Genomic DNA, 24,590 nt, shown 5'->3' on the forward strand with positions numbered 1-24,590 from the left:
CCGGGCGCGTGCGGGGTGATGCCAGGGGAGAGGTCGCTGCCCCCTGTGGATGTGCTCAGGCTTGTGGATGGTAACCCACAGCGGGCGCCGAGCGATAACTGGGGAACTGGGTTGGAGGTGAAGGCTCCTGGAGGGCAGGGGAGAGCTGGAGCCGTCCTCTCCCAGCCCCGGTGCTGACTCAGTGCTTGGCACAGCCAGGGCAGCGCTCTGCCACTTGCATTTCCCTGGAGAGCGGCTGCCTTTTGCCACCCAGGTGCCCCAGCCAGAAACGTGCCCAGGTCTGGGAGCCCTGGAGCTGGCAGAGCCCTGCCCGGGGGGTGCAAGCAGGGACCCCCCGGCCTCCAGAAACAGCCCCCACGCTCTGCTGGAGCCAGCGAGCTGCCCGGGAGCTGCACCCGGCCAGCGCTCGCCGTGGCAGCATCTCCCAGTGTCTGACGTCTGGCTCGTTATGTAGACACGGGGTCAATGAATATTAACCAGCAGTAATTAGCGGACACCTGCTGCCAACTGCTCAATAATTTCTCTCTCAGCTTGGCACCCAACCCCAGGCCACGCTGGGTACGGGGGCGGTTTTGGCTTTGCACGGAGGGGCGACGTGATGTGCTTGGCTGAGCAGGCGGGGGGTGACACTCATCTCTGCAGAATTAATTCCAGCCCGGGTGTACCTGCTGCCTGGAACTCGGCAGTGTTGAGCAAACAATGGGAGAATTTGGGGGTAATTTCCCCAATTACGCCCTCAAGACAAGCGAACCCCCGTGCCATGATGTCCTCTGCCGTTCCAAAAGTGCGCTGGGGAGCAGGAGGGGGCAGCTGGGGTCTGTGCGTGCTGCTTTCCCCCCATGGCTCTGTCAGTTTGGCTTTGACACCGGGGGATGGAGCAGCCCTCGCGTGGTGCCCACCAGCCCTTGGGGGAGTGGTGTCCCCACTGAACTGGCTGTCACACCAGCTCCAATGGCACGGACACCACTTGGCTTCCTGCCTCTGCTGGAACTCTTACCCCCCTTCCTGGCCATCGCCGTGACACCTGTAATGGATTTTGGGTCCTTGCCTTTCTGAGAGTGCAGTCCCAGAGTTTTCCCCTCTCCGTCCTGCCCAGTGAGGAGCTCTGGTGCTGGCCATGCTGTGGAGCTGGGACCTGCTGTCTGTGTCCCCTGCTGCTCGCTGTAGCACGGGGCCCAGCGGGTGCTGCCCGCTCCAGCACAGCCCTCGCTGAGCATAGGTGAGACTTGAGAGCCTGTGTCTGACCCAAAACTGCTGCTGGAGTTGGGTCACGATGCCAACCAGCACCATTTCCCATCTCCTCGGTTAGGGAGGCGATGCAGGGTGCTGCCCACCTGTGTGCCATCCTCGTGTCCGAGCCTGACCTGTATTTTCTTTCCCCTTTCCCTCCAGGCGTTGCCCTGCTGTCCAGCGAGTACCCGGAGCAGATCCTGCCCACCCTGCTGGCCCGCTACGGGCACCCCACGCAGGGCACCGAGGACGCCCCGGCTGCTGTGAGCAGGATGAAGCTGGGCGAGGTGCTGATGCGCGTGACCCGGGCGCTGGGTGAGTGGTGCCTGGGCACGGGGTGGTGTTGGGACATTTTGGAGATGAAGGCCAGTGAAAGCCCAGGCTTTGTAAGGCTGGGGGTTCCTGCTGTGCCCACTCGGGATCACGGGGGTGCGAGCAGATGGGGCCAAGCCCCCCGTGGGCAGGGGAAAGCCGAGGGGACCCCCACGGCGCAGGGATGTGAGCGGTGCCAGAGCAAAGAGGTGAGCAGGAAAATGCTGCCGGGAAAACCAAGCCCGAGGCTCGAGTGTGTTGCACAAGGGCCTGCGGTTCCCTGGAAAACCCCATCCTCCTGCCTGCGGGGCAGAGGGGAGCCGGCTCCCGGGGCCTTCCAGGCATCGCCCTGCGTGGGGGGACTGGCCCCGTGGGACCGGGATCCTGCCCCGCCACCCGGCAGCTTCCCAGCTGAAGCCCAGGGGCAGGAGCGGGGGCGCGGATCCCGCAGCCGGCCCCCCTCACCCTCGGCAGCCCTGGCTGGGTTGAGAGGACGCCGGGAAGCGCCTGGACATGCAGGGCTGAGGGATGAAAGCTGTGCGAGGCCTTTCCGGCAGCTGCTGTTGGGACATGTCCTAAAACGCCTCCTGCTTTCTCCTGGTAGAGGTAAGGCTGACGAGAGCAGGCGTTCGGTGTTTCCAGGGCACCAAGGGAAGGAGGAAGCCGCTCTCCCCGGTGCTGTCCATCCCAAGGGGCTGAGCTGAGCTGGGACCTCCAAGGGCAGCGCCTGGCAGCCTGTCCTGTGGCCCACGAGCTCTCCCTTCAGCGTCTGATCTCGCTGGGGCATGAGAGGAGCACAACGAGCCCTGGTGCCACAGCCAGGCCCCCAGCTTGGCATCCGGCCCTCAAATTGTTCCCACCAGTGCCAAGCGGCAGCTCTGTGCCACCCTCTTTCCTGGAAACCCCATGGCAAGGTGCGACCTGCCCAGCCTTCACGCAGGTAACCGCAGCCTATTGTTCGTAACAGTCGTGCAGTGCAAAAGGGCTCCTCTTCCTGGGCACAGCAGACACGGGGAGCCCAAAAAAATGCTGTGTGCTGCACCCTGAGCCCCCCCCCGTGCTGGCAGCTCGGGCATCACCCTGGGTCCCCATCCATGTGGGATGCAGCGCGCTGCATCGCCCAGCACAGCCCGGCTGCTTGGGACAGCAGCAGCACGGCTTGTTCAGGCAGGAAGGTGACTGTATGCCCCGCAGTCCTGCTTCCAAAAAAACGGGCAGAGAAATGCTCCCATGTGGGGAATCGCTGCCTCCTGTGGGGTCGGTGTGGGCTTGGGGACACTTCACGTGGTGCTGTGCTGCCCGGCTGGGTGACAGCGGCCGGCCCCGTGCTTCCTGGCTCTGGCTGCACTCGAGGCACGCTGAGCTTAGCTCGGTGTTAAGGCAGCAGCTGTTCCAGATGGGGAAACATCTGTGCACGTCTCCTGCGTGCCGAGGAGTGACGTGGCAGCGCTGGGCTGCTCGTAGGAGCTCTTGGCCAAGGCTCCAGCGCTCCCCGTGAGCGCTCCCCGCACCGCAGCAGCTGCAGCTCAGCATCGTGGGCCGGCCCCACGGGCCCTGCAGCGTGGCCACTCGGGCTGCCCGGGTCCTGTGGCTGCAGGGGCAGCTCCTTGTGCTGCATCCCGTGGGGTTGGTGCTGCCTCGGTCACATTTTGGCCCCTGGGATGGGGACAGGGATGGGGGATTCACGTGCTGCGCCCTGTGCGGTGCTGGGTGTTTGTCAGCAATCACACTGCTCCACGTGGCAGCTCCCTGCCTGCCACACGGCTGCAGAGCGTGGTCACCACTGCACTGCCACCTCCTGGGTCCCCACAGACCCTTGGTGACAGCCCTGCTCTGAGCCCTGCCCCAGGGAGCATCGCAGCTCCTGGCAGCAGCTCCCCGTCCTCCCTCCTCGCTGCGGGAAAAGTCTCTTGGCTCTAGGCGTGAGCAGCAATTGGCAAGGGGCCCTTTCTTTAAAGATAATAACATAATTGCACTGCAGTGTGTCAGTGTTTTATTCAGCTCCCCGGTACTTTGGATCCTTCAAAGGCGCTTTATCCTTTAACGACACCTCCTCTCGCCTCCCAGGCGGGCGGGAGCTGTGCTTGCAGGTACGGGGATGGCCGGGCAGGCTCTGGGCCAGGCTTTCAGGTGCGAGGAGGAGCGGACGGACGGAGGGCTGCGTCGCCCACGAGTGGAGCCCCGAGGGGAGGGCCGGGCGAGGGGCACGCTCGGGGTTTGCACGTGGCAGGGCTGAGCCCTGGCGCTGAGCGCCGCAGCCGTGCCCGTCCCAAACGCGGCCCCGTGCCCTTCGGTCCAGCTCCGTGCCAGGGCTCGGCGGTGCTGAGCCAGGACCCAGCACGGGCACGGGACGTGCTGGGGCTCCCCGGGGTGCTGCTGGGGGGGTGCTGGCAGCAGCAGGGTGGGCACGGCCCCCGCGGGGGCTCTCCTCCCCGCTGCGGAGCCTCTGCTGCGGGCAGCGACTGCGGCGTGTCCTGGCGCGCCTGCGTATTTATAGAACACGCTGCGCCGGGTTGTTTTTGTTGCAAGGCTTCGGTCCTCCAGACAAAGGACTTCTCCGGTGCTTCCAGAAAGGCTTTGCTCCGTGCAGCAGCACCCCTGTGATTCGGAGCTCTCCTGCTGCTGCCCTGCACCTTGGGGCTGCCGTGCCGCCCTCCCCTGCTTGCCTCTGTCCTGCTGGAGCCGTGCCTGTGCGCGAGGGGCTGCTCCAGGGAGCAGGGCCGTGGGGAGAGCTGCCCGACTGGCTGCAGGCAGGGCTGAAGGCAGCGATGGGGAAACGATCCCTGCCCTGCTGCCCTCCTGCTGGAGCAGAGCCGAGGATGCTCCTCCCGCAGCCCTGCAGGAGCCGTGCACAGTTCCCTGGCACCAGCGGGGTCTTGTCAGCCCCATGAGGAAGCGTTTTGGTTCCTGGCACCTGGCAGGAGAGAGCTGAGGACAAGTTGGGATCTGCTCAGCGCTGGGACGAGGACAGGAGCACACGGGGCTCTGCAACCCGACACAGCGGGGGCCGTGTGTGGCTGTCCCGCCAGGGCTGGGGAAGGGCAAAGCTCTCCCCCCTCCCAGGGTCTGTGAGGAATTTGCATCGTCCCTATGGACATTAGCTGCAAACCCATTAAATCCACTCCAAGTACCGAGGCAGCCCTTCTCCCTTCTCCCTTCTCCACTGGGGCGTTTGTCTTGCTGCAAGCGAGCTCCGAGAGATCCCTGCAGCTTTTTTTCCCTGCTCACCCCACCCGAACACCTCCCCAGGTTAGCCTGTGTCCAGCAGCCCGTGCTGCACGGGATCTGCTGCTGCAGGAGGGTGCCTCCGCCTCGGGGGCACTCCTGGCCAGCGTTTGGGTCGTGCAGGACCCGGGTGTCCTTGTGAGCGGGGTAATTGTGCATGCAGGTCACTGCCTGCGCACACGCAGCTCTAATTAGCTGGCTCACACATCCCCGGTGCCTGCCCGCGCTAATTGGCCGTGGGCTCTGGGCGCTGAATGATGTGAGAATTTGGGCCTTCGCACTTGGGATTGTTTATTTGCAGCACGTCACCTACCTGAAAGGCCCAACAGAAGACTGAGGGAATACGTGATGATGCACCCAGCGGCCCCAGACAAAGCTCTGTGCTCGGGGCTGCGTGACACGAATCTTACCCGAGCAGGGGGTGCCCGGTCCCCAGCAGCGCAGGGGGTCACGGTGAGGGATGTGGCTGCTCTGTGCTCCAAATATTGCACCCAGCTGTTCTGCAGGACACAGATTGGGCCCTGAGCTTCTGTCTCGTGGCTGTGCTGGAACCCTGTGGGGTGTCCTTGCAGCCAGCCGTGCTGTGCCATCCTCCCGGCACTGCGGTGAGCGCTGTGCTCTCTCTTCTCTTGCAGGGGACATGGTGGTCAAGCACCGAGAGCCCCTGATCCACGCCTTCCTGCGGGGCTCCCGGGACCCAGACAGCGTGCTGCGTGCCAGCAGCCTCTCCAACCTGGGGGAGCTGTGCCAGAGGCTCGGCTTCCAGCTGGGCTCCGTCATCCACGAGGTACCGAACCCCCCGACAGCCGCCGTCACCTCCCCTCCTGCCACTGCCTGGGGCTGGGGGCCGTGGGACGGGGATGCTTCAGCTGGGCACAAAGTCCTGGGCTGTGCCGCCCCAGGGCCTGGGCTAAGGTCTTTTGGGGGCAGGTAGTGGGGACGGGTGCTTGGCATGGCACCAAAGCCCCCAAAGCCCCCGGGGGAGCCCCCAGCTGCGCCGTAGCGGGGCTGGCTCTGGTTAATGAGGCTGCTTCGTCAGCTGCCGGCAGGGTCGCTGCCGGGGGCACAGCAGCACGGTTCCTTTCACAGCTTACTCTGGGAGAGGACGTGAATGATGCTTGCAGATATTAGAGCGTAAAAAAAGTCATTCAGTCTGAAGCAAACGCTCGGGTAATTCTAGAGCTGAGTTTCAGGGCTGAGAGCTTCGGCAGCAGCTAAAAATGTCTCAGTGATGGGAAGTGACAGACAGCCCCAAGGAAGCGCAGCGGGATCTGCTCCGCCCATCCTCGTTTCCCTAGAGCAGGAGACCTCAAGGCATATTCTGTACCTGCCAAAGGCACCTCCTCCCCCTTAACGAAACCTCCTTATCCTCCACGCTACTACTGCCGGGGAGCACTCGGTGCCCACGGGAGCGCCGTGGCAGCGGTGCTCAGCCCTCACCCGGGTGGGTGCCCGGGGTGGGGATGCACAGAGGTGCCCCGGCTGCGCTCCTGCGAGGGGCAGCCAGGCTTTGGGCACGTTTCTGCCCCGGCTGTCCGGGTGTTCAGCACCCAGCCTGGGAGCCGGGGCTCTGGTCGGGCTGTGGATGTTGCAGCGGGGCGAGGAGCACAGCGTTGGGTGTGGGAGCTGCAGCCCGGGCTCGAACGGGGCCGACCTGCATCTGCTCAGCTGGCGAGCACCGTGCTCAGCTCGAGGGGTTTGGCCGTTTGGGGAGCTGCGAGCATCAAACCCCCAGCGCCGTGCTGGTGTGGGCAGCTGGTGAGGTTTGGGGCTGGAGGAAGGCAGCGGCATCGGCGCGGCACGCCGGCTTTTCTCCCTGGGTTCCCTCTCGCTGCTGCTCACGCATCAATGGGGTAATGACAGCGTTTGATGAGATGCCAATGCACCACACATGCAGCTATTTCGGGAACGCGCTAGCTCTGCTAATTCTTCCTGCTGTCACTGGGTGTTTAATTAGGTTCCTTCAACTCTGCTTTTTTTTTTTTTTTTGAAGCTCTCAAAGACGTCCGCGCAGCGCTCAGCCCCTGGCAGGGAGGTGCTCGGTGCCCTGCGAGCACCGGTGCTTGAAGGAGGCACGGCCCCGTGGCAGCAGCGTTCCTGTGGGGGCTTTTAAGGACACTGCGTGACACCAGGAGCACTCTGCAGCCTCAGCTGGGCTCGGTGCCCCGATGAAGGCGAGCTTTGCAGCGGGGCCAGCGCTGCCTCCCTCACCTGCTCATGCTCATGGTGCAGCCGCTGTCCCCTCGCCCCGCTCGCTTCCCAGCTGCTCAGGTCACATCAGCTGCTTCACCCAGCATCGCTGCCACCGCTGGCTCTGCAGGACTTGCAGCAGTCACAATTTCTGCTGCAGGAGCCCACCCCCTGGCTGGGCGCTCCGCGGTGTTGCAGAGGGACGCAGGGCTCGCGAGGCAGCGCCGGGCTGCAGCTCCAGGGCTGGCAGGAGAAGGGCGCAGGGACACGTCCCCTTCCTGGCGTAGGGAAAGCCTTTGTGTGTAATTACTGATGGTGAAATCCTTTCCTGAGCACGCTGCTCAGCACCGCTCTGCGCTGCAGCTGCTGGCCATGGCAGTGCTCTGGGCAGAGCCTGTCCCAGCCCTGGGCTTCCCCAGGCAAATTGCCCTGGCTGCAGGTGAGCGGCTGCTGGGTTCTGCTGCCCCAGCCCCAGGGAGATCAGGGCAGCACGGTGAGAGCCCGAGGTGCCAGGAGGGTTTTCCATCCCCCACCCTCAGGCCCCACGGTGCTGTGGCTGCCTCTGCACCGAGTGGGACCTCCCTGCACGTAGCTGAGTGCCAGAGCCCCATGCTGTACCTGCCAGGTCACCTTGTGTCCCCTGATGGGGACTCTGAGCCCCTGCCCACGGGTTGGCCATGGGTGGTGGCACGCGTCCTGCTGATGTCCTCCCCGTGCTGCCCCCCCAGGTGACCTCCTGTGTGACGGCCATCGCCAAGACGGACCCCGAGGCGGAGGTGCGCCGAGCCGCCGTGCACGTGGTGGTGCTGCTGCTGCGGGGGCTCAGCGAGAAGGCTACCGAGGTGGGTCACCCCCTGCTGCCCCCCGGGACAGCGAGACCCTGTCCTGGAGCACGGTGCTCCAGGGGTTGTCCCTGCCCTGGGGTGGCAGGTCCCGGTGCTGCAGGGCCAGGCTGGCAGTGGCAGCGAGTGCTTTCGACATGTCCCCGCCTGGTGACGGCTGCAGTCACCCCAAGCTGGCGTTGTGGCTCCGGCATGTGCAGCAGCTGCAGGGAGTTAGGAGAAAATTAACTGAGCTATAATTACCTGAGCAGCTGCAGGCTTCCTCTGCCTAAATTACTGCTGATTCTGGTGCAGGCGGGTGCTGTGTGCCCTGCTCCCGCTGGGAACGGCCGGGAGAGGGCTGGGCTGGGTGCAGCAGGGACGGAGTCATCCTCACAGCTCCGATGCAGGCAGCAGCTTGGAGAGCCTGGCATGGTGACAGCCCTGCCAGCTCCTTGCTGCAATCGCTTCAGTTTCTCTCTCTCGGCTTTCTTTAAGCCAGAGCTGCCCTTTTCCTATCTCTCTGTCCCTCCATTCTCGCCCTCCCTGCAGCTCAGACCCAGCATGTGGCCTTTTGGGGACAGCCTGGTCCCTGATACGTTCCTCTGTGAATGCAGGCACGCAGCACGTCCTGGCCCCAGCCTCGAGCAGAGCAGCCCCTCGGCCTGGGGCTGTGCCTCTTGCCCTCTGCCCGAGCTGGCCCCATGGCCACCCAGCCTCGTGCACAGCCCGGGGGTGACCCCTCGCGGGGTCCCTGCCCTGGGGACGCACGCAGACGGGTGCTTGCGAGGGCACCGCGGCAGGAGCAGCCGTGCAGGAGCTCTCCCTGTGTGTGCTTTGTGCTCCGTGCACGCCTGCTCTTTGTTTCTTTGTGGAGGCTTCAGGGAAGGCTGCCGGTGTCACTGCCGGTGTCACTGCCGGTGTCACTGCCGGTGTCACTGCCAGCGTTCCCCTCCAAGGCTCGTTGCTCCCCCTGGTCGAAGCTTCTCCTCTCTGCCTCCACCCCCACACCCCCAAAAAAAGACAGCCTGACTGTGTTTCCTCCTGAAGGCAATCCCAGTCCCCACGGCTCTCTTACTGCTTCCTATTTCGTCCCCCAGCCTGTGCAGGAGGGCCGGCTCCTGCAGCGCTCAGCCCCGCATCATGCCCGGTGCCGGGACACCACCAGCCCTCTGCCAGGGCACTGACATCTCCCCCGGGCAGCAGCACCGTGCAGCCACAGAGGTTTTGTTTCCCTGGCTCGGAGCAGCAGCAGGGGATGAGCCATCCTCACCTCACGGCTTCCTAGAAGGGGCAGGGCTCCTTTCTGCAGGAATCCCCACGAGGCTGGGGGCCCGGACGCGGATCCGCATCTCCCTCTGAGCTCGCTCCAGCTCCCTGCGCTCCTCTCGAGCTCTCTCCCTCCTCAGGGCTCTGCCCTTCAGAGCACCCCGCTCTGGGAAGGGCCTGGCTCCTTTCTCAGCACTCGCAGGAATCTGCCCCTGAAGCCATCGGCGCTTGGCACCTCTTCCTCCTGGCACCCGCTGCTGCAGGCGGCCGAGCTGCGCCCTCCTCACGGGCCCTGCAGCGCGGGGCTGAGCCCGGGGACAGCTCTGTGGGGCGGCTGTCACCCAGGGGTGGCTGTCACCCAGGGGCTGCTGCCAGCACTCAGCCACCACGGGGGCTCTGCCCAGCCCCGACCCCCATTTTGGGGGATGTCAGGGCACAGCTGAGTGGCACGGTGACATTTTTGCATTGCAGCCTTGAATTACTTTGTCTTTCCCAAACCACACGGAGCACCTCCTGCTCATGGCCCAGCCTGGACCCATATCTGTTGGTCCTGGTGAGCCCAGCAGCTGCGGGGCCTCTGCCAGGTGCTGCCCACAGGAGCTTGGGGCTGCTCTCTGCGTGTCCCCTGCTCGACCCACAGCTCGTGGCCCTGCACTGAAGGGCCGCCACGCAGGGCTCTCCTTCCTGGGGCAGGGTGCCGTGGAGGTGCATCCCTTGGGGCAGTTCCAGGTTGTGGGAAGCCGTGGGTGTTGCCCTGAGGGCCCCGATGATCGATTATTTGGCTTGGGAAGGACCAGGCTTGCCAAGGTCATCACCTCACTTCCCGGCAGTGTGCTGGGACTCAGTTCCTAGGAAGGAAGCAGCCGGTTCCCCGCGGGAATCCCCAGCGGGCAGCTCCAGGGTGCCCCTCTGCAGGTAGCTGGGGCTGGGCACGGGCCTCATCCTGCAGAGGGGCTGCGGGTGCTGCCCCCTCGCTGGGCTCAGTGCTGCAGCACTGCACGTGAGCAGTGCCAATGGTCATCACCCGTAGCTGCCCTCGTGCGCTGCGCCCACCACGGCTGCTGCCAGGGCTGCCCAGCTCACGTCCATCTCCCCCAGCCCTGCAGGTTTGGGGGCCTGGGGAGAGCCGGCAGCACCACGAGTGTGTGGGGAAACTGAGTCACGGGAGGGGAGGGCGGTGAGTCAGCACGGCGATGGTGGTGGGGCCACGTCCTGGCGCTGCCCGGGTGGAAGGGGCACAACTTGCCGGGGCACGCCGGGTGCCAGCGGGGCTCCGGCGGGTGCTGACCACAGCTCTGACCACGTCTCTGCCCTCTGCTCTGCCCAGGTGCTGCGGGACGTGCTGCGGGACCTGTACCGCCTGCTGAAGCACGTGGTGGCGGCCGAGCCCGACGGCGCAGCCGTGCTGCACGCCCAGCTGGCGCTGGAGGAGCTGGGCCAGGCGGTGCGGGGCGGCCTCTTCCCCCCGCAGGTGCTGGAGAAGAAGATCGTGGTGCTGCCCTAGCAGGTGCTTCCCTACGGAAAGAGACTTTTCCTGCTCGATTTTGCTCCCTGCAGGGGACGGGTTTGCTGCGCCCTCGGGCCGCCTGCAGCGGGTGCCGGCCGTGGTGGAAGCGCGGCGGTGCCGGGGGCAGGCAGCCTCACCAGCCCCCCTCAACCGGGGCAGCACGGGCCTCACCAGTGCAGGGATGTTGGATTAAATGGAGAAACCCTCTGCCACATGTGTGTGTGTGATGTTTTTGGGATCCACACGAAGCCCCTGGGTGCTCTCAGCTGTGCTCATTCTTGCCCGGTTGGGATGGTGACAACAGCACGGGCCGTGGAGCCCCCGGGTCCTGGGGGGGTTTGGGGCATCAGCCGCCTGGAGCAGCCCTTCATGGGGGGGTGCCCAGCTTGGAGCCACAGCACTGGTGCTTGGGCTGTTGGGGCTGGAGGCAGCGCGGGTGCTGCGGCTTCCCCTGAGACCATGGGGGGAGCCAGGAGGGAGAGGGGGCTTCGGCTGCAGCCGTGCCGAGCTGGCTGGTGGCACTCGCCCAGCCCAGCCCCTGGGGTGCCCGTGGGCATTGAGGGGCATCGAGGGGCACCAGCCCCAGGTGCGGGCCAGGGAAGAAGATCCCTGGAAGCAGTGGCTGAAACAGATCCAAAATGTTGTGATTTTAGCCAAATTGGAGTGATTTCCCCAGTGGGGAAGAGGGAAATGGAGCTGGTGTTTCCAAACCCCTGCCCCACTAGTGCTGGGGCCCCCTACTGCCTTTTTGGCAGCTCCTAGGGCTGGGTCTGCAGGGTCCTGCGGGGCACCTCTGTGCCTGGGGACATCCGAGCAGCGGGGTCACTCCTCTCCCTCCATCAGGGCAGCCTCCACCTCACCGAGGGGGACACCCCAAACCCGCAGAGCACCGTGCACCCCACTGTGGGCCAGGAGCTGCCCTGCACCCACAGGACAGGGAGGGAGCGGGGACGTGTGGGGTTGCACCAGGATACCGGGGGGTCCTGCAGCCCTGAGCCCCCCCAGCACCTGCAGCAAATCCGTGCCCCAGCCCCCCCGCCCTGTGCTGGGCCGAGGGATTGTGTGGGGTCAGTGCGCTTCTGCCCTGCAGGGTTGGGGTGCCAGCATGCAGCACAAGCCCAACAAAGCCACCCGTGCTGTGCCGTGCCGTGCTGAGCCGGGTGGGTGCAGGCAGGGTGGGTGGCTAGGAGCACGCTGTCCTTGATGGAGCACAGCAGCAGCCGGGCGCTCCCCCTTGCTCTCGCTGCTGCCGGTGCCGGTGCCGGGCTGCGGGATGCTGCCGTGCCGGCACTGCCTTGCCAGGGCCTGGAGCAGGCAGCCAGAGGAAGGGTTTTGAACGAGAAGTCTGCATTCGTGCTGCTTTCTGGGCGTCTGGCTGCAGTTCTGCCGCTGTGAACAAGGAGATTCCTGTGCCGGAGGAGGAGGAAATTTTATTTGTGCCTTGGGAAGCGCTCGTGCGGAGAGAGCAGGGCGAGCAGCGGGGAGCTGGGATCGCACTGAAAGGTAACGGGGCCAGGGGGTGACCCCGCTGCTGGGCACCTGCACTGGGGTGGGGACACGCACCCTCCTGTCCCTGTCCCTGTTCCCTCCCTGCCTCCTGCAGCTCGGCACCCACAGCCCTGGGGCACCTCTGTGCACCCCTGCGCTGGGGACAGGACCACGCTGGGTGTCACCTCACCACGCAGTGCCAGGGTCCCAGCTCGTCCCTGCCCTGCTGTGGGCAGGGGGACACCTCCGGGGAGCCCCTCTGGGTGAGGGACCTGAGCGTGCTGCAGCTCGGGGGACTCAGTGGGCACAGAGCACCCCGGGGCGGGCAGGGACCCCCCCACCAGCCCAGCACCGACACCTCGTGCGTGAGGGGCGCGGGGCTCCTGTCCCCAGGGCGGCCCCGTTCCTGGGTGGGGACCGCGGGGACGCCACGAGGTGGGCTCCGGGTGCCCCCAGGTGGGCGGCTGATGGGCACGGGGGGGGCACGGCCGGCGGCCGAGAACGGCCCCGGGGGCACACGGGGACAGGGGGGTGGCCCCGGCGGGCGGCGCGGGGGTGACCGCGGCGTCCCCGGGGTGTCCCGGAGCCGCGGCCGGTGCCCGGTGCCGGGGGATCCCGGCGCGGTGCCGGTGCCGGTGCCGGTGCCGGTTGCGCTCCCGCAGTGCGGGGCCGGGCGGGTCCCGCGGGCGGGGCGGGGGCCGGGGCCGGCGGGGCCGGGGCCGGGGGTGGTGCCGGGGGTGCCGGTGCCGGGGGTGCCGGTGCCGGTGCCGGGCGGGGACCCCGCGGGCTGCGGGCGGTGCCGGCCCCGCCGCGGTATAAAGCGGCCGCGCGGGCCGGGCCGGGCGCACAGCGGCGGCGGCGGCGGCCGGGGCGAGCGGCACCACCGGCACCGGCACCGGCACCGGCACCGGCACGGTGAGTCCCGGCCCCGCTCCTTCCCCTCCCCTCCCTCCCGCCCCGCCGGTGCCGGTACCGGCTCGGGGCTCCCCCGCGGCGCCGCGGGACCGGCCGCGCCCCCCCCACCCCGCACCGCGGAGCCGGCACCGGGGGCGGCGGGGCCGGGGAGATCCGGGGGCGCTGCTGGCAGCCCCCCCCTTCAGCCTCCCCCCTAAATCTGCGCCCCTCCCTGCGCTGCCCGTACCCCCCCCTCCCGCCGGCGATGCCCCGGGGCGCAGCTCCAGTACCTGCTGCCCGCTGCCCGGTGCCCGGTGCCCGTCCCGCAGCCCGGATAAAGGGGGGGGGCTCCGGGTGTTGCTGGTCTCGCCGCGGGGGGGGCTGCCGGGTCCTGCCGTGGGAGGGCCGGGGGGCTCGGGGGGGCTGTGTCCACGCAGGGCTTCTCCCCTGGGGACCCCCCCGGTGTCAGGGCTCCGCTGTCCCCGTGCCCTTCCCTGTCCTCCAGGCCCTGCAGGGCTGCAGAGGGGGGCACTGGGATGCGCCCCCCTCGCAGACCGCAGATGGATGGGGCTCGTGTGGGGTGGGAGACAACCGGGGTCCCCCCGTGTGCCCGCGTTCCCCTGTCCCCCCCCCGGTGGTGGCCGTGCCCTGACTGCCCCCATCCCACCCAGATGCCAGTGAGCCTCTCCACGGCCCTGCGAGTTGTGGGGACCAGCCTCTTCGCCTTGGCGGTGCTGGGGGGCATCCTGGCCGCCTACGTCACGGGGTACCAGTTCATCCACACGGAGAAGCACTACCTCTCCTTCGGGCTCTACGGGGCCATCCTGGGGCTGCACCTCTTCATCCAGAGCCTCTTCGCCTTCCTGGAGCACCGGCGCATGCGGGGCGAGGGGCGGCCGGTGCGGCTGGGGCGCTCGGTGGCCCTCTGCATCGCCGCCTACCAGGAGGACCCTGACTACCTGAAGAAGTGCCTGCGCTCCGTCAAGCGCATCGCCTTCCCCGACCTCAAAGTGGTGATGGTGGTGGACGGCAACGGCCCCGACGACACCTACATGCTGGACATCTTCCACGACGTGATGGGCTCCGAGCGGGCGGGCAGCTACGTCTGGAGGAGCAACTTCCACGCGTGGGGCGAGGGCGAGACGGAGGCCGGGCTGCGGGAAGGGCTGGCCCGCGTCCAGGCGCTGGTGCGCGGCACCACCTACTCCTGCATCCTGCAGAAGTGGGGCGGGAAGCGCGAGGTGATGTACACGGCCTTCCGGGCGCTCGGAGACTCCGTGGACTACATCCAGGTGGCCGTGGGGGCCGGGCGGGGGGCCGTGGGCACGCCGCGAGCAGTGGGGTGGCTGTGGGGACCCTGTGGGTGCAGCCCTGCCCGCGAGGGCCTTGCGCCACCTCCTCGGTGCATCCCGTGCCGTGGGTAGACATCACCGGGGGGATGCCACGGGGCGGCACTGCGTGGGGCTCCGGACCCCCGTGGCCTGGTTGGGGGTTGGCGAGGGCAGGTCCCACCGCGGGGCCGTGGCTCGGGGCCGGTCTGTGGGGCTGGGAGTCCCGGGGCAGCGGTGGCCGGGCACCGCGGGGCGCTCCGCTCCCTGCCACCGCCTGCCGGTCGGCGGGGCCCTGCCTCGTCTCGCCGGCCGCGGCTCGGGCTTGCCCGGCTGGGGCTGGGCCGTCTGCCGGGCGCGCGTGGGCGGCAGGAGCGGGGCTCGACGTTGCCTCTGCCCCCCAGGTGTGTGACTCAGACACGGTGCTGGACCCCGCCTGCACCGCCGAGATGCTCCGCATCCTGGAGGCAGACCCCCGCGTCGGCGGCGTCGGCGGCGACGTGCAGGTAGCGCGGGCAGGGAGGGTGGCACGGGGCAGCACGGGGCACGTGGGGGCACCGCAAGGCCGGTGCAGGTCCCGGCAGTGCCGGCGCTGATGCCGTCCCCTCCCCAGATCCTGAACAAGTACGACTCGTGGATCTCCTTCCTGAGCAGCGTGCGGTACTGGATGGCCTTCAACGTGGAGCGCGCCTGCCAGTCCTACTTCGGCTGCGTGCAGTGCATCAGCGGGCCCCTGGGCATGTACCGCAACGCCCTGCTGCAGCAGTTCCTGGAGGACTGGTACCACCAGACCTTCCTGGGCAGCAAGTGCAGCTTCGGGGACGACCGGCACCTCACGAACCGCGTGCTCAGCCTGGGCTACCAGACCAAGTACACGGCCCGCTCCAAGTGCCTGACGGAGACGCCCACCCGCTACCTGCGCTGGCTCAACCAGCAGACCCGCTGGAGCAAGTCCTACTTCCGCGAGTGGCTCTACAACGCGCTCTGGTTCCACAAGCACCACCTCTGGATGACCTACGAGTCGGTGGTCACCGGCTTCTTCCCCTTCTTCCTCATCGCCACCGTCATCCAGCTCTTCTACCGCGGCCGCATCTGGAACATCCTCCTCTTCCTGCTGACGGTGCAGCTGGTGGGCATCATCAAGGCCACCTACGCCTGCTTCCTGCGGGGCAGCGCCGAGATGATCTTCGTGTCCCTCTACTCCCTGCTCTACATGTCCAGCCTGCTGCCCGCCAAGATGTTCGCCATCGCCACCATCAACAAGTCGGGCTGGGGCACGTCGGGGCGCCGCACCATCGTGGTCAACTTCGTGGGGCTGCTGCCGGTGTCGGTGTGGGTGGCCGTGCTGCTGGGCGGGCTGGCCTACACCGCCTACAGCCAGGACCTGCTCAGCGAGACCGAGGTGGCCTTCCTCGTCTCGGGAGCCATCCTCTACGCCTGCTACTGGGTGGCCCTGCTCACGCTCTACCTGGCCATCGTCGCCCGGCGCTGCGGCAAGCGGCAGGAGCAGTGCGGGCTGGCCTTCGCCGAGGTGTGAGCGGGGTGCCGGGGGACGGGGACACCGCCACTGTCCCCTCCCGGCCCTGGGAGCAGCCCGAGGCAGCGTTCGTGCTCAAGTCTTGTTTGTTTTTTTTTTTCCTTTTTTTTCCCTTTTTTGATTTGATTTTGTTTCTGTCAGACTCAGCCCGGTGGGTGCTGGCGGCCAGGGAGCGGCCGCGCCGGGGCTGCCTGGAGCTGTGCTCGGCACAGCCTTGGTGCTGCAGGGGCAGTGCCAGGACCCCCCCCCCGTGCCACACCGAGCGTTTGGGCGCTGCGGGAGCTCCGCTGGCTGGGCTCCCCCCGCCCCGCCGGGGCCTTCGTCCTTCGGTGCTTTCCCCGGGGACCCCGAGGTCGTCCCCATGGTGCTATGGAGAGAGGACCCCACGCGTCCGGCCGGGTGCTGAGCTGTGATGCTCCGTCCCATGGTGTCCCCCAACCCGTCCCCAAAAATCCCCGTGCAGCCCCTGCGCGAGCAGGAGCCGGCTGCAGGTTCAGCCCCGCTCCATGCCACGGGTCAGGGACACGAGTGGGATTTCACCAGTATTGGCACCGCTTCCCCTGGTGCTGCCAGCTGGGGCCACCCCCCCCCCTCGGGGCCTCAGCACCCCCCTGCTCCGTCCCCGCGCAGCTCCGGCGGCTCACGAATGTCCCCGAGGGCCACCACGTCCTCGCCCCAGGGCTGTGTATGTGCGGGCACGTACCCACAGCTCCCCCCGACCCCTTTCGGGGGGCCCGGCTGCCCCAGGAGGGCGGCGCCCCCGTTGTGCTGTGCCAAAGAGCTCGGGGGGGACCCTGGCTCCTGCTTTTGTGCCCGCAGCTCGGGCAGGAGCAGGCAAAGCGGGGCCGTGGGCTGCTTGGAGCGGCACCCACGCGGGGCTGCGGTGCAGCTCCGGCCAGCCCACGGCCCTACAGAGCCGAGCGCGTCCCAGCTGCCTCCCCGCAGCCCCTCCTCTGCCCCCCAGCTCTGGAAGCGAGGAGGGAGCCTGGCATCTGTCTAGACAGCGGGAGGAGGCGCTGGGTTTTGGGCCCGGACACGCAGAGGAGGGCGGGGAAAGGCAGTTCCCAGCCCTTCCCTGCCCACCGGGTCCCCCCGGGTGCTTACCCACGGCCGTCTCCCCTGGGCCCTCTTTTTTCAGGGCTAGAACCTTTCTACAGTCGAGCAACTTGGGTTTTTTATTTAAGACGAGGTTTTTTAGGAGACTTTTGTAGCTCTTTTCGTATTTACACTTATTGCTGATGGTTTGTAAATCTATTTATTTTTTAACCCGTGTTTTTTTCATATTTTGAGAGGTCTGTTTTTTATATCCCGCTGGATTTGTCACAATAAAGACTTGCACAGAGAAACGCCGGCGTCTCGGCCCCGCTCTCCCCCTGCCCCAAATCCACAAAGTGCCCCCCTGGGCGGGGGGAGACTCGAGGGGAGTGGGTGCTGGGGCGGGGGTGAGGCAGACCTGCCCCCTGTGAGCTGCAGGGGTGCGTTTTGGGGGGGTGCAGATGCTGATGGGCTGGGCTGATTGAGCCAAAGCCCCCACGGGCACAGCCTGGCCCTGCAGCTGGGCTCCCCCGGGTGCTCCTCACCTCGGAGAGGCACCGGGTTTGTGTCCTGGCTCTCCCCCAGTGTCACCGAGGGAGGACAGGGGACCTGGGACAGGCCTGTGGTGGCAGCAGGTCCGTGTCCTTGTGTCTTGGGCACGTTGGTGGTGCTGGCAACAGGCAGCAGGTCCCTGTCCTCGTGTTTTGGGCACGCTGGTGGTGCCGGCAGCGGGTCGGTGCCCTCACACCTTGCGGGGCACGTTGGTGATGATGGGCTTGGGGCGCGTTTTGAAGAGCAGCTTGGTCTTGATGAGGGCGGTGACGGCGTAGCGGGCGTGCGGCTCCGCGGGGCCGGCCGCCTCCTTCACCAGCACGGCGAACGGCTTCTCCAGCGGCACCACCTTCCCGTACAGCACGTGGTGGCCCACCACCAGCACCGGGACGCCCTGCGGGGGGGGACGAACGGGAGCTGAGAGCCGTGAGCAGCCCGGTGGCGGGGTGTCCCCGCGGTGGGGGGTTCATGGGGGGGTCTCCGTGCCTGGCGGGTGTAGTGCAGGTCTCCCAGCAGGCTCCCGGGCAGCGCGCCGCCGCTCCGTGCCTCCACCTCGCCCTGCAGCTCCAGCAGCACCCAACGGGGCAGGCTGCCCCTGCTACCGGGAGATGGGGGGGATGGGGGTGAGGGGGGGGCACCACCGGGCTCGGGGTGCTCGGTGTAACCGGCACCGGGACCGGTCCGTGCTCACCTGGACACGATGAGCTGCACCATGGCACGGCCTGAGGAGCCGTGGGCACTGCGGGCACGGCCGGGATGGGACCGGCAGGGACCCCCCGGGACCTCACCGGGACCTCCTAAAGACCCCGGGGACCACGCCAAAACTCCCGGGACCACCCTATGACCTACCTGAGACCCCCGGGACCACCCCAAAACCCCCGGGACCCCTCTAGGGACCACCCTGGGACCTCCCCGAGACCCCCGGGACCTCCCCGAAACCCCCGGGACCCCTCCCGGGACCTCACTGGGACCCCCGGAACCTCCCCGGTATCCCCGGGACCCCTCCCGGGACCCCCCAAGACCCCCGGGGACCTCCCCAAACCCCCCGGGACCTCCCTGGGACCTCCCCGGTATCCTCGGGACCCCCTCGGGACCCCTCCAGGACCCCCCGGGACCCCCCGGCTGCCCCCGTTCCCCTCACCCCCAGCCCCGATGCCCCTCCCGGGCCCGGTTGCTCCCCCCCGGTTCCCCCCGGTTCCTCCCGGTTCCCCTCCGGTGTCCCCGTTTCCCCCGGTTCCCCCCAGCCCCGTTTCCCCGCAGCAGTCCCGTTGAGGCGGTTCCGGCCGGGGTCTCCCCGTTCCCCCCCCCCCGAGTCCCGGTGCCCGGTTCCCGGTGCCGTTCCCTCCAACCACACCCGAATCTCCCGCCGCTCCGCTCCAGCGCCGCGCTTCCGCTTCCGGCCCCGCCCCCCTTTCTCCCGGTGCACTTCCGCTTCCGGGAGCGCGGCGCGCACGTGTTCCCGGTGGCGGCGGGGCGGGGCCGGTGCCGGGTCCGGGTCCGGGTCCGGGTCCCGGTGCCGGGATGGGGCCGCTCGAGGTGCACCGCGTGCGCTTCTTCGGGCTGGTGCCCGCCGGGGTGCGCTGCCTCGCCTACCTGCCCCGCCGCCGCCGCCGCCTGGCGCTCGCCCGCACCGACGGCGCCGTGGAGGTGTACGGGCTGGAGGAGGGCTGCTTCCAGGAGAAGGTGGCGGGGGGGCAGCGGGGGGAACGGGGGGAGAACGGGGACACCGCGGGGGAACGGGGAAAGCGGGGGCACCGGGGGTGACCGGGTGCTGGGGGGCACCGGGGACGAATGGGGTAACGGGGGTAACGGGGGTAACGGGGGGTACCCGGGGGAACCGGGCACTGGGGGGGGCAATGGGGGACCCGGGGGGGCGGTGGGCAGTGGTAACCGGGTACCGGGTGGAGCAGGGACCGAAGGCATCGGGAGTAACTGGTTACCGGGGGAGTGGGACGATGGGGACCGGGGGTGGTCGGTGGTCCAGGGGGACCGGGGGAGAAACGGTACCGGGGGGAACCGGGAACCGGGATGGGCAAGGGGAGCAGGGAAATAGGGGACTGGGGGGAACCGGGCACTGGGGAGACTGGGGGGGACAGGGACACTGGGCTGGGGGGAGTGGGGTAACCGGGGGAGACCGGGGGTCCAGGGGCACCGGGGGGGAACCGGGGTACCGGGGGAGAAAACGGGGTGCCAGGGGGAACCGGGCACCAGGGGGAGCAGGGCAATGGGAACTGGGGGCACCGGGGGCAACTGGGCACCAGGGGGGCAATGGGGGACTGGGGGGGTGGTGGTAACTGGGTACCGGCAGGACTGGGGGCACTGGGGGTAACCCAGCACCAGGAGGAGCTGGGGATACTGGGGGCACCGGGGGTAACCGGGCACCGTGGGGAGCGTCCCGGTGCTGAGCGTGCCCCCCCCGTGTCCCCCCGCAGGCCATCCCGGGGCACCAGACCCGCTCGGTGGAGGCTCTGTGCTGGGCGGCTGGGGAGCGGCTCTTCGGGGCCGGGCTCAGCGGGGACATCACCGAGTACGACCTGCAGCGCCTGCGGCCGGCGCGCACTGTCGACGGCTTCGGGGGGCCCATCTGGAGCATGGTGGCCAACGGCGGCGGCACGAGGCTGGCGGTGAGTGCGGGGACCGGGACGGGATGGGGACGGGGCCGGGACCCCGCCGCCACCACCCTCCCGGAGCTGACCCCGGTCCCCGCAGATCGGCTGCGAGGACGGCTCGGTGAAGCTCTTCCAGGTGGTGCCTGGGGGCATCCAGTTTGAGAAGAACCTGGACCGGCAGAAAGGTGAGCAGGGGGCTCGGCGTGGTGGCCCTGTGCCCCCCACCAAGCCCCCCTGGCCCCGCTCACCGAGGGGCTGCGGGGTCCGGCGGTGTTCCTGGAGCTTTGTCCTCCGCAGGGCGCGTGCTGTGCCTCTCCTGGCACCCCTCGGGGACACACATCGTGGCCGGCTCCATCGACTTCATCCGTGTGCTTGATGTCCGCTCAGGTAACGGGCTGCCCTGCCGACGGGGCGCTGCTCTTTGGGGTAGTCCCTGGGCCCCAGGATGAGCCTGGGGTGTCCCCAGCCCCGGGGCAGCAGCAGCAGCTGCGTGGCCCTGCTTCGGGGCGTCTGCACGGCTCCGCTGCAGCTCCCAGCCCACAAGTCCTGCAGCGAGCTGGGCACGGGGAAAAAAAAACAAGCGAGGGGCCCAAGGTTGCCCTGCTCCAGGCAGGGAGGGCACCAGTCCCACCCCGCTCCCTTTCCCACCCCACTGATCCCTCCTATACCCGCGCCTCAGGCCGGACGGTGCAGAGAATCATGGTGAACTACCACGTGCCGAAGCCCAAGAAGCGCGAGTGCGTGGTGTGGGGCATCGCCTTCCTGTCCGACGGCACCGTGGTGAGCTCGGACTCGTTCGGGAGGGTGCAGTTCTGGGACTGGGAGCGGGGCACGCTGCTGGAGTCCCACACCGTCAGCACCTCGGCCGTCCTCTCGCTGGCCGTCTCCGAGGTAGGGCTCGTCCCCTGCTCCACGCGACGGCGCCCGTGGGGCCGTCCCCTGCGAGCTGCAGCCGCCTTTTCCTCGCAGAAGGAGGACAGCATCGTCGTGGGCACCTCCACGGGGGCCACCTACCAGCTCCAGCTGCTTCCCGTGAAGGCGGGCAGCCAGGAGAAGCGCTGGGTGCGGACGAAGCCCTTCCAGTACCACACGCACGACGTGCGAGCCGTGGCGCACAGCCCCACAGCCCTCATCTCCGGAGGTAGGGCCCACGGGGCGCTCACCAGGCAGGCTTGGGGGGGCGGCGTCCCCCTCCCCGACGCCTCCTCACCGCGCTCTGCCTGGCTTCCAGGCCTGGACGCCCAGCTGGTGATCCGCCCGCTCATGGAGAAGGTGCAGAGGAAGGGCTACGAGGCGGTGCTGCGCAAATTCACCTTCCCCCACGTGAGTGGGTGCTGAGCGGGGTCCTGGGGCAGGCTCTGCGGGGCCCTGCAGGGTCCCCTCCCCAGCCCTGGCACCCGGAGGCTCCCACGATGGGGCTGGGAGCTGGCGAGCCTGCCCTGCTGGTCCCGCTGGGGCTCCCATCCTCTCTGCGCTCCCATCCCACGGCACCTGAGCCGTTCCCTGCTGGTCCCCCGGGGCGTTTTGGCTCGCCCCAGCCCTTTTCTCCCCGGCTGCGGGCTCCTGACAGCGCGCCCGTTTCTGCCCGCAGCGCCGCCTCGTCTCCTGCGCCAGGAAGGCCCGGCTCCTCCTCTTCCAGTTCTCCCAGCACCTGGAGCTCTGGAGGCTCGGCTCCACCAATGAGACCGGTGAGCTGTCGGGTCCAAATGTCTGCGTTTTACCTCGGGGCAGATCCCGCAGCGCCCGGGGCGCTTCAGTGTGCGAGCAGCCCTTCTGCTGGGGCAGCATCTCCACGCAGCTCTGCTCACAGCTGAGCTACTGCTGAGAACACGCTCTTCCCCCTGGGCTGGATGGTTCCCAGGGAGCTCGGGCTTGGGATAAGGGTCTGGGGTGTCCCCTGGTGCCCCTCTTCTGGCATCACTCCCTTGGGCCCTCCAGCTGCTCACTGGGACCTGTGTGGTTTCCGTGTTTGCTGACGTGCTGCCTGCTTGGTTGTCCCCCCAGGGAAGGACGGCGAGGTCCTCCCCGTCTGCCGCATGCCTGAGCACCTCCTGCAGCTCAAGAGCAAGGTAGGGCCGGGCCGGGGCTGCGGGAGGGGGCTGGGGGGGGGCTCTGCGGGCCCCGCTCAGCACCTCCACGTCCCCCCCAGGGTCCCGAGCACATCTACTGCAGCTGCGTCTCGCCCTGCGGCGGCTGGGTGGCCTACAGCACGGCCTCCCGCTTCCACCTCTACCGCGTGCAGCACGAGGGCGACGGCGTCAGCGTCAAGAAGGTGGGCACGGGACGGAGGGGAGGGCGGCGGGGGGAGCCCCCGGGGGGCCGCGGGGTGACGGCCGGTGCTGCCTTCCTCCTCAGGTCCCCGGCGTGCCCAAGCTGCTGCTGCCGGCGTACCAGCTGCAGTGCGCCTCCGACGCGGGCCGGCTGTTTGTGGGCTCTGAGCGAGGCTCCGTCCACGTCCTGCAGCTGCTGGAGCCGGGGGGCTGCAAGCACCTGCACACGCTGCGCCCCCCCGCAGGTGGGCAGCGGGCACCGGGGGGTGCTGGGGGTGTTGGGGGTGCGGGGCTGGGGGCTCAGCACCTTGCCCACGCCGGGTTTTGTGCGTCCCTGCCCTGTCTGGGCTCTGTGGCAGCCCCATGGGGTACTGACAGGGTGAGCTCAGTTTGGGGGGGGTCACAGGTCTGGGACAGCTCGGGGGGAGGCTCGGTGGCTCCTTGTGCCGTCAGTGCCCACTGAGGGGGGTGTGTGGTGGTCCCCCAGGCACGGCCGAGGCTGTTTACCTGCTGGCATCGAGCGCTGATGGGAACTGGCTGGCGGCGGTCAGCGGGGACTGGGAAATCCACGTCTACAGCCTGAAACACTTCAAGGTAGGAGAAGGTGCTGGGTGCACGGCACCCCTGGGGCAGGGAGAGAAAGGTCCCACCAGGCACAGGGGAATGTCTGCGGGGCAGAGACTGTCCCCCTGTGCCCCCAGCTCTGTCCCCTCCCTTTCAGCACCACTGCACGGTGCCCACGTACAGCTGTGCGGTGACAGCCCTCGCCATCCACCCGGCCACCAACAACCTCGTCATCGCCTACGCGGACCAGCAGGTAGGGGCTGTCCCCAGCAGGATCCTGACCCCACACAGCACTCAGCCCGGCTGGGGGTGCTGTGTGCTGGCACGGGGGTGATGCCGGGTGGCTGCGGGGCCACCCCCATCCCTTGTCCTGCCCTGCAGCTCTTCGAGTTCAGCATCCCCGAGAAGCAGTACACGGCCTGGAGCCGCACGGTGCAGAACTGGGGGCTGCACAAGGCCTGGCTGGAGAGGGACTCGCCCATCACCCACATCGCCTTCAACCCCCAGAACCCCGCGCACATCCTGCTGCACGACGTCTACATGTTCTGCGTCCTCGACAAGTCCCTGGTGAGTGGGGCTGGGGGCTCCGGGGGGGCTGCTCACGCTGCACCGTGCCGGTGGAGCACGGGAAGGGCACGGGAAGGTGCTGGGGAGGGCAGGGGGACAGCGGGGGGCCAGGATTTGCACCCAGGGCCCTGAGGGGCTCAGGCAGTTGATGCTGTGCCCCCACAGCCCCTGCCCGATGCCAGCACCCCCCTGCTGAACCAGAGCACCCTGAAGCAGCTCCCGGAGCACGCCCGGCAGCGGCAGCTGCACGCCTTCAAGATCTGCAAGAAGTTCCAGGTGGGCTCAGCCCTAACCTCGGGGCACAGGGGGGGTCCCGGTGCCCCGGGTCGCAGCCAGGGGGGCTGTGTCGGGGCTGGGGGCACCCCGGCTGCCCGCTGACCCCCCCCCTACTGTGCCCACAGCCGCTGCTGTTCGCCGAGCTGCTGGAGGAGAACCGCCTGGTGCTGGTGGAGCGGCCCCTGGCCGATATCCGTGCCCAGCTCCCACCGCCCGTGCAGCAGCAGCCGTTCGGCACCTAGAGCCCTGCAATAAAGCACTGCCACCGACAGCACCGCGTCCCGGCCGTCTGGGGGGGGGAACAGGGGGGGGAACCGGTACCGGGAGGGGGCAGCAGTACCGGGCCAGTACTGGAAGGGGCTGGGGGAGGAGGTGGCACCGGGAACAGGGGTTGGGAGGGGGGGTGCTGGTACAGGGGAGGGGCAGCACCGGTACCGGGGGGCAGGGGATGTGCAGGTACGGGGCTGGGTATGGGGGGGGGCAGTGCTGGGCTGCGGGGGGGTGGTGCCGGTAACGGGGGGGACAGGGGTGGGGTGTGGGTGCCGGTACGGGTACGGGTATGGGGAGGGGGCACCGGTACCGGGCTGGGCAGGGGTGTGGGGGGGGCACCGGTACCGGAGGGGGTCAGGGCGGTCCCGAGGTGCCGGTACCGGGCCGGGTACGGGGAGGGGGCGCCGCTCCCGGGCCGGTCCCGGATCGGTACCGGAGCGGAGGGGGGGGCGCCGGTGCCGGGGCGGCGCGCCCTCCCTCCTCCCTCCTCGACCCCGCCTCCTCCCCCTCTCCACCAATCACAGCGGCGCCCCCTCCTTTCTCCCCGCCCACTCAGTCTCACCGGCCCAATGGCGCGGCGCCATGCGGGCGGGGGGCGTGTCCGCGGCCCTCCCCGCCCCGCCCCTCCCCTCCCCTCCGTCCCCGC

The 24,590-nt window shown here is 68.5% G+C and overlaps 4 protein-coding genes across 5 annotated transcripts in view; 3 read left to right on the forward strand and 1 right to left on the reverse strand.

Annotated features, from left to right (window-relative positions):
* TANGO6 (transport and golgi organization 6 homolog) overlaps positions 1-10,758 on the forward strand; it is a 30,138-nt gene extending 19,380 nt beyond the window's left edge. Inside the window, 4 exon segments of the mRNA XM_082770307.1 lie at positions 1,393-1,545; positions 5,403-5,554; positions 7,686-7,799; positions 10,375-10,758. Coding sequence (XP_082626433.1) covers positions 1,393-1,545; positions 5,403-5,554; positions 7,686-7,799; positions 10,375-10,551 — 596 coding nt within the window. The 3' untranslated portion in view covers positions 10,552-10,758.
* A 2,165-nt stretch (positions 10,759-12,923) lies between these two features.
* On the forward strand, positions 12,924-16,198 carry HAS3 (hyaluronan synthase 3). The gene is made up of 4 exons (XM_082770339.1): positions 12,924-12,957; positions 13,608-14,228; positions 14,669-14,770; positions 14,878-16,198. Exons 2-4 carry the CDS (start codon positions 13,608-13,610, stop codon positions 15,799-15,801), a joined length of 1,647 nt encoding a protein of 548 aa, XP_082626465.1. The 5' UTR covers positions 12,924-12,957; the 3' UTR covers positions 15,802-16,198.
* An 842-nt stretch (positions 16,199-17,040) lies between these two features.
* On the reverse strand, positions 17,041-18,771 carry CHTF8 (chromosome transmission fidelity factor 8). 2 transcript variants are annotated; one of them, XM_082769842.1, is made up of 4 exons: positions 18,743-18,771; positions 18,080-18,185; positions 17,875-17,986; positions 17,041-17,782 (listed from the first exon to the last, which is right to left on the reverse strand). In XM_082769842.1, the coding sequence occupies exons 2-4, from the start codon at positions 18,100-18,102 to the stop codon at positions 17,579-17,581; spliced, it is 339 nt and encodes a 112-aa protein (XP_082625968.1). In that variant the 5' UTR covers positions 18,103-18,185; positions 18,743-18,771; the 3' UTR covers positions 17,041-17,578. The 2 variants fall into 2 exon arrangements, with proteins under 2 accessions (XP_082625968.1, XP_082625967.1); XM_082769841.1 differs by lacking the exon at positions 18,743-18,771 and having other exon boundaries at positions 18,080-18,255.
* A 59-nt stretch (positions 18,772-18,830) lies between these two features.
* Positions 18,831-23,939, forward strand: UTP4 (UTP4 small subunit processome component). The gene is made up of 16 exons (XM_082770013.1): positions 18,831-19,071; positions 19,821-20,012; positions 20,098-20,182; positions 20,295-20,384; positions 20,677-20,888; positions 20,967-21,138; positions 21,229-21,320; positions 21,589-21,685; positions 22,002-22,066; positions 22,147-22,269; positions 22,353-22,512; positions 22,755-22,861; positions 22,989-23,084; positions 23,213-23,398; positions 23,564-23,674; positions 23,800-23,939. The coding sequence occupies exons 1-16, from the start codon at positions 18,910-18,912 to the stop codon at positions 23,914-23,916; spliced, it is 2,067 nt and encodes a 688-aa protein (XP_082626139.1). The 5' UTR covers positions 18,831-18,909; the 3' UTR covers positions 23,917-23,939.
* The last annotated feature ends 651 nt before the right edge of the window (positions 23,940-24,590 follow it).

This window comes from Aythya marila, assembly GCF_965140915.1.
Source record: "Aythya marila genome assembly, chromosome: 12".
Classification (NCBI taxonomy): Eukaryota; Metazoa; Chordata; class Aves; order Anseriformes; family Anatidae; genus Aythya; species Aythya marila.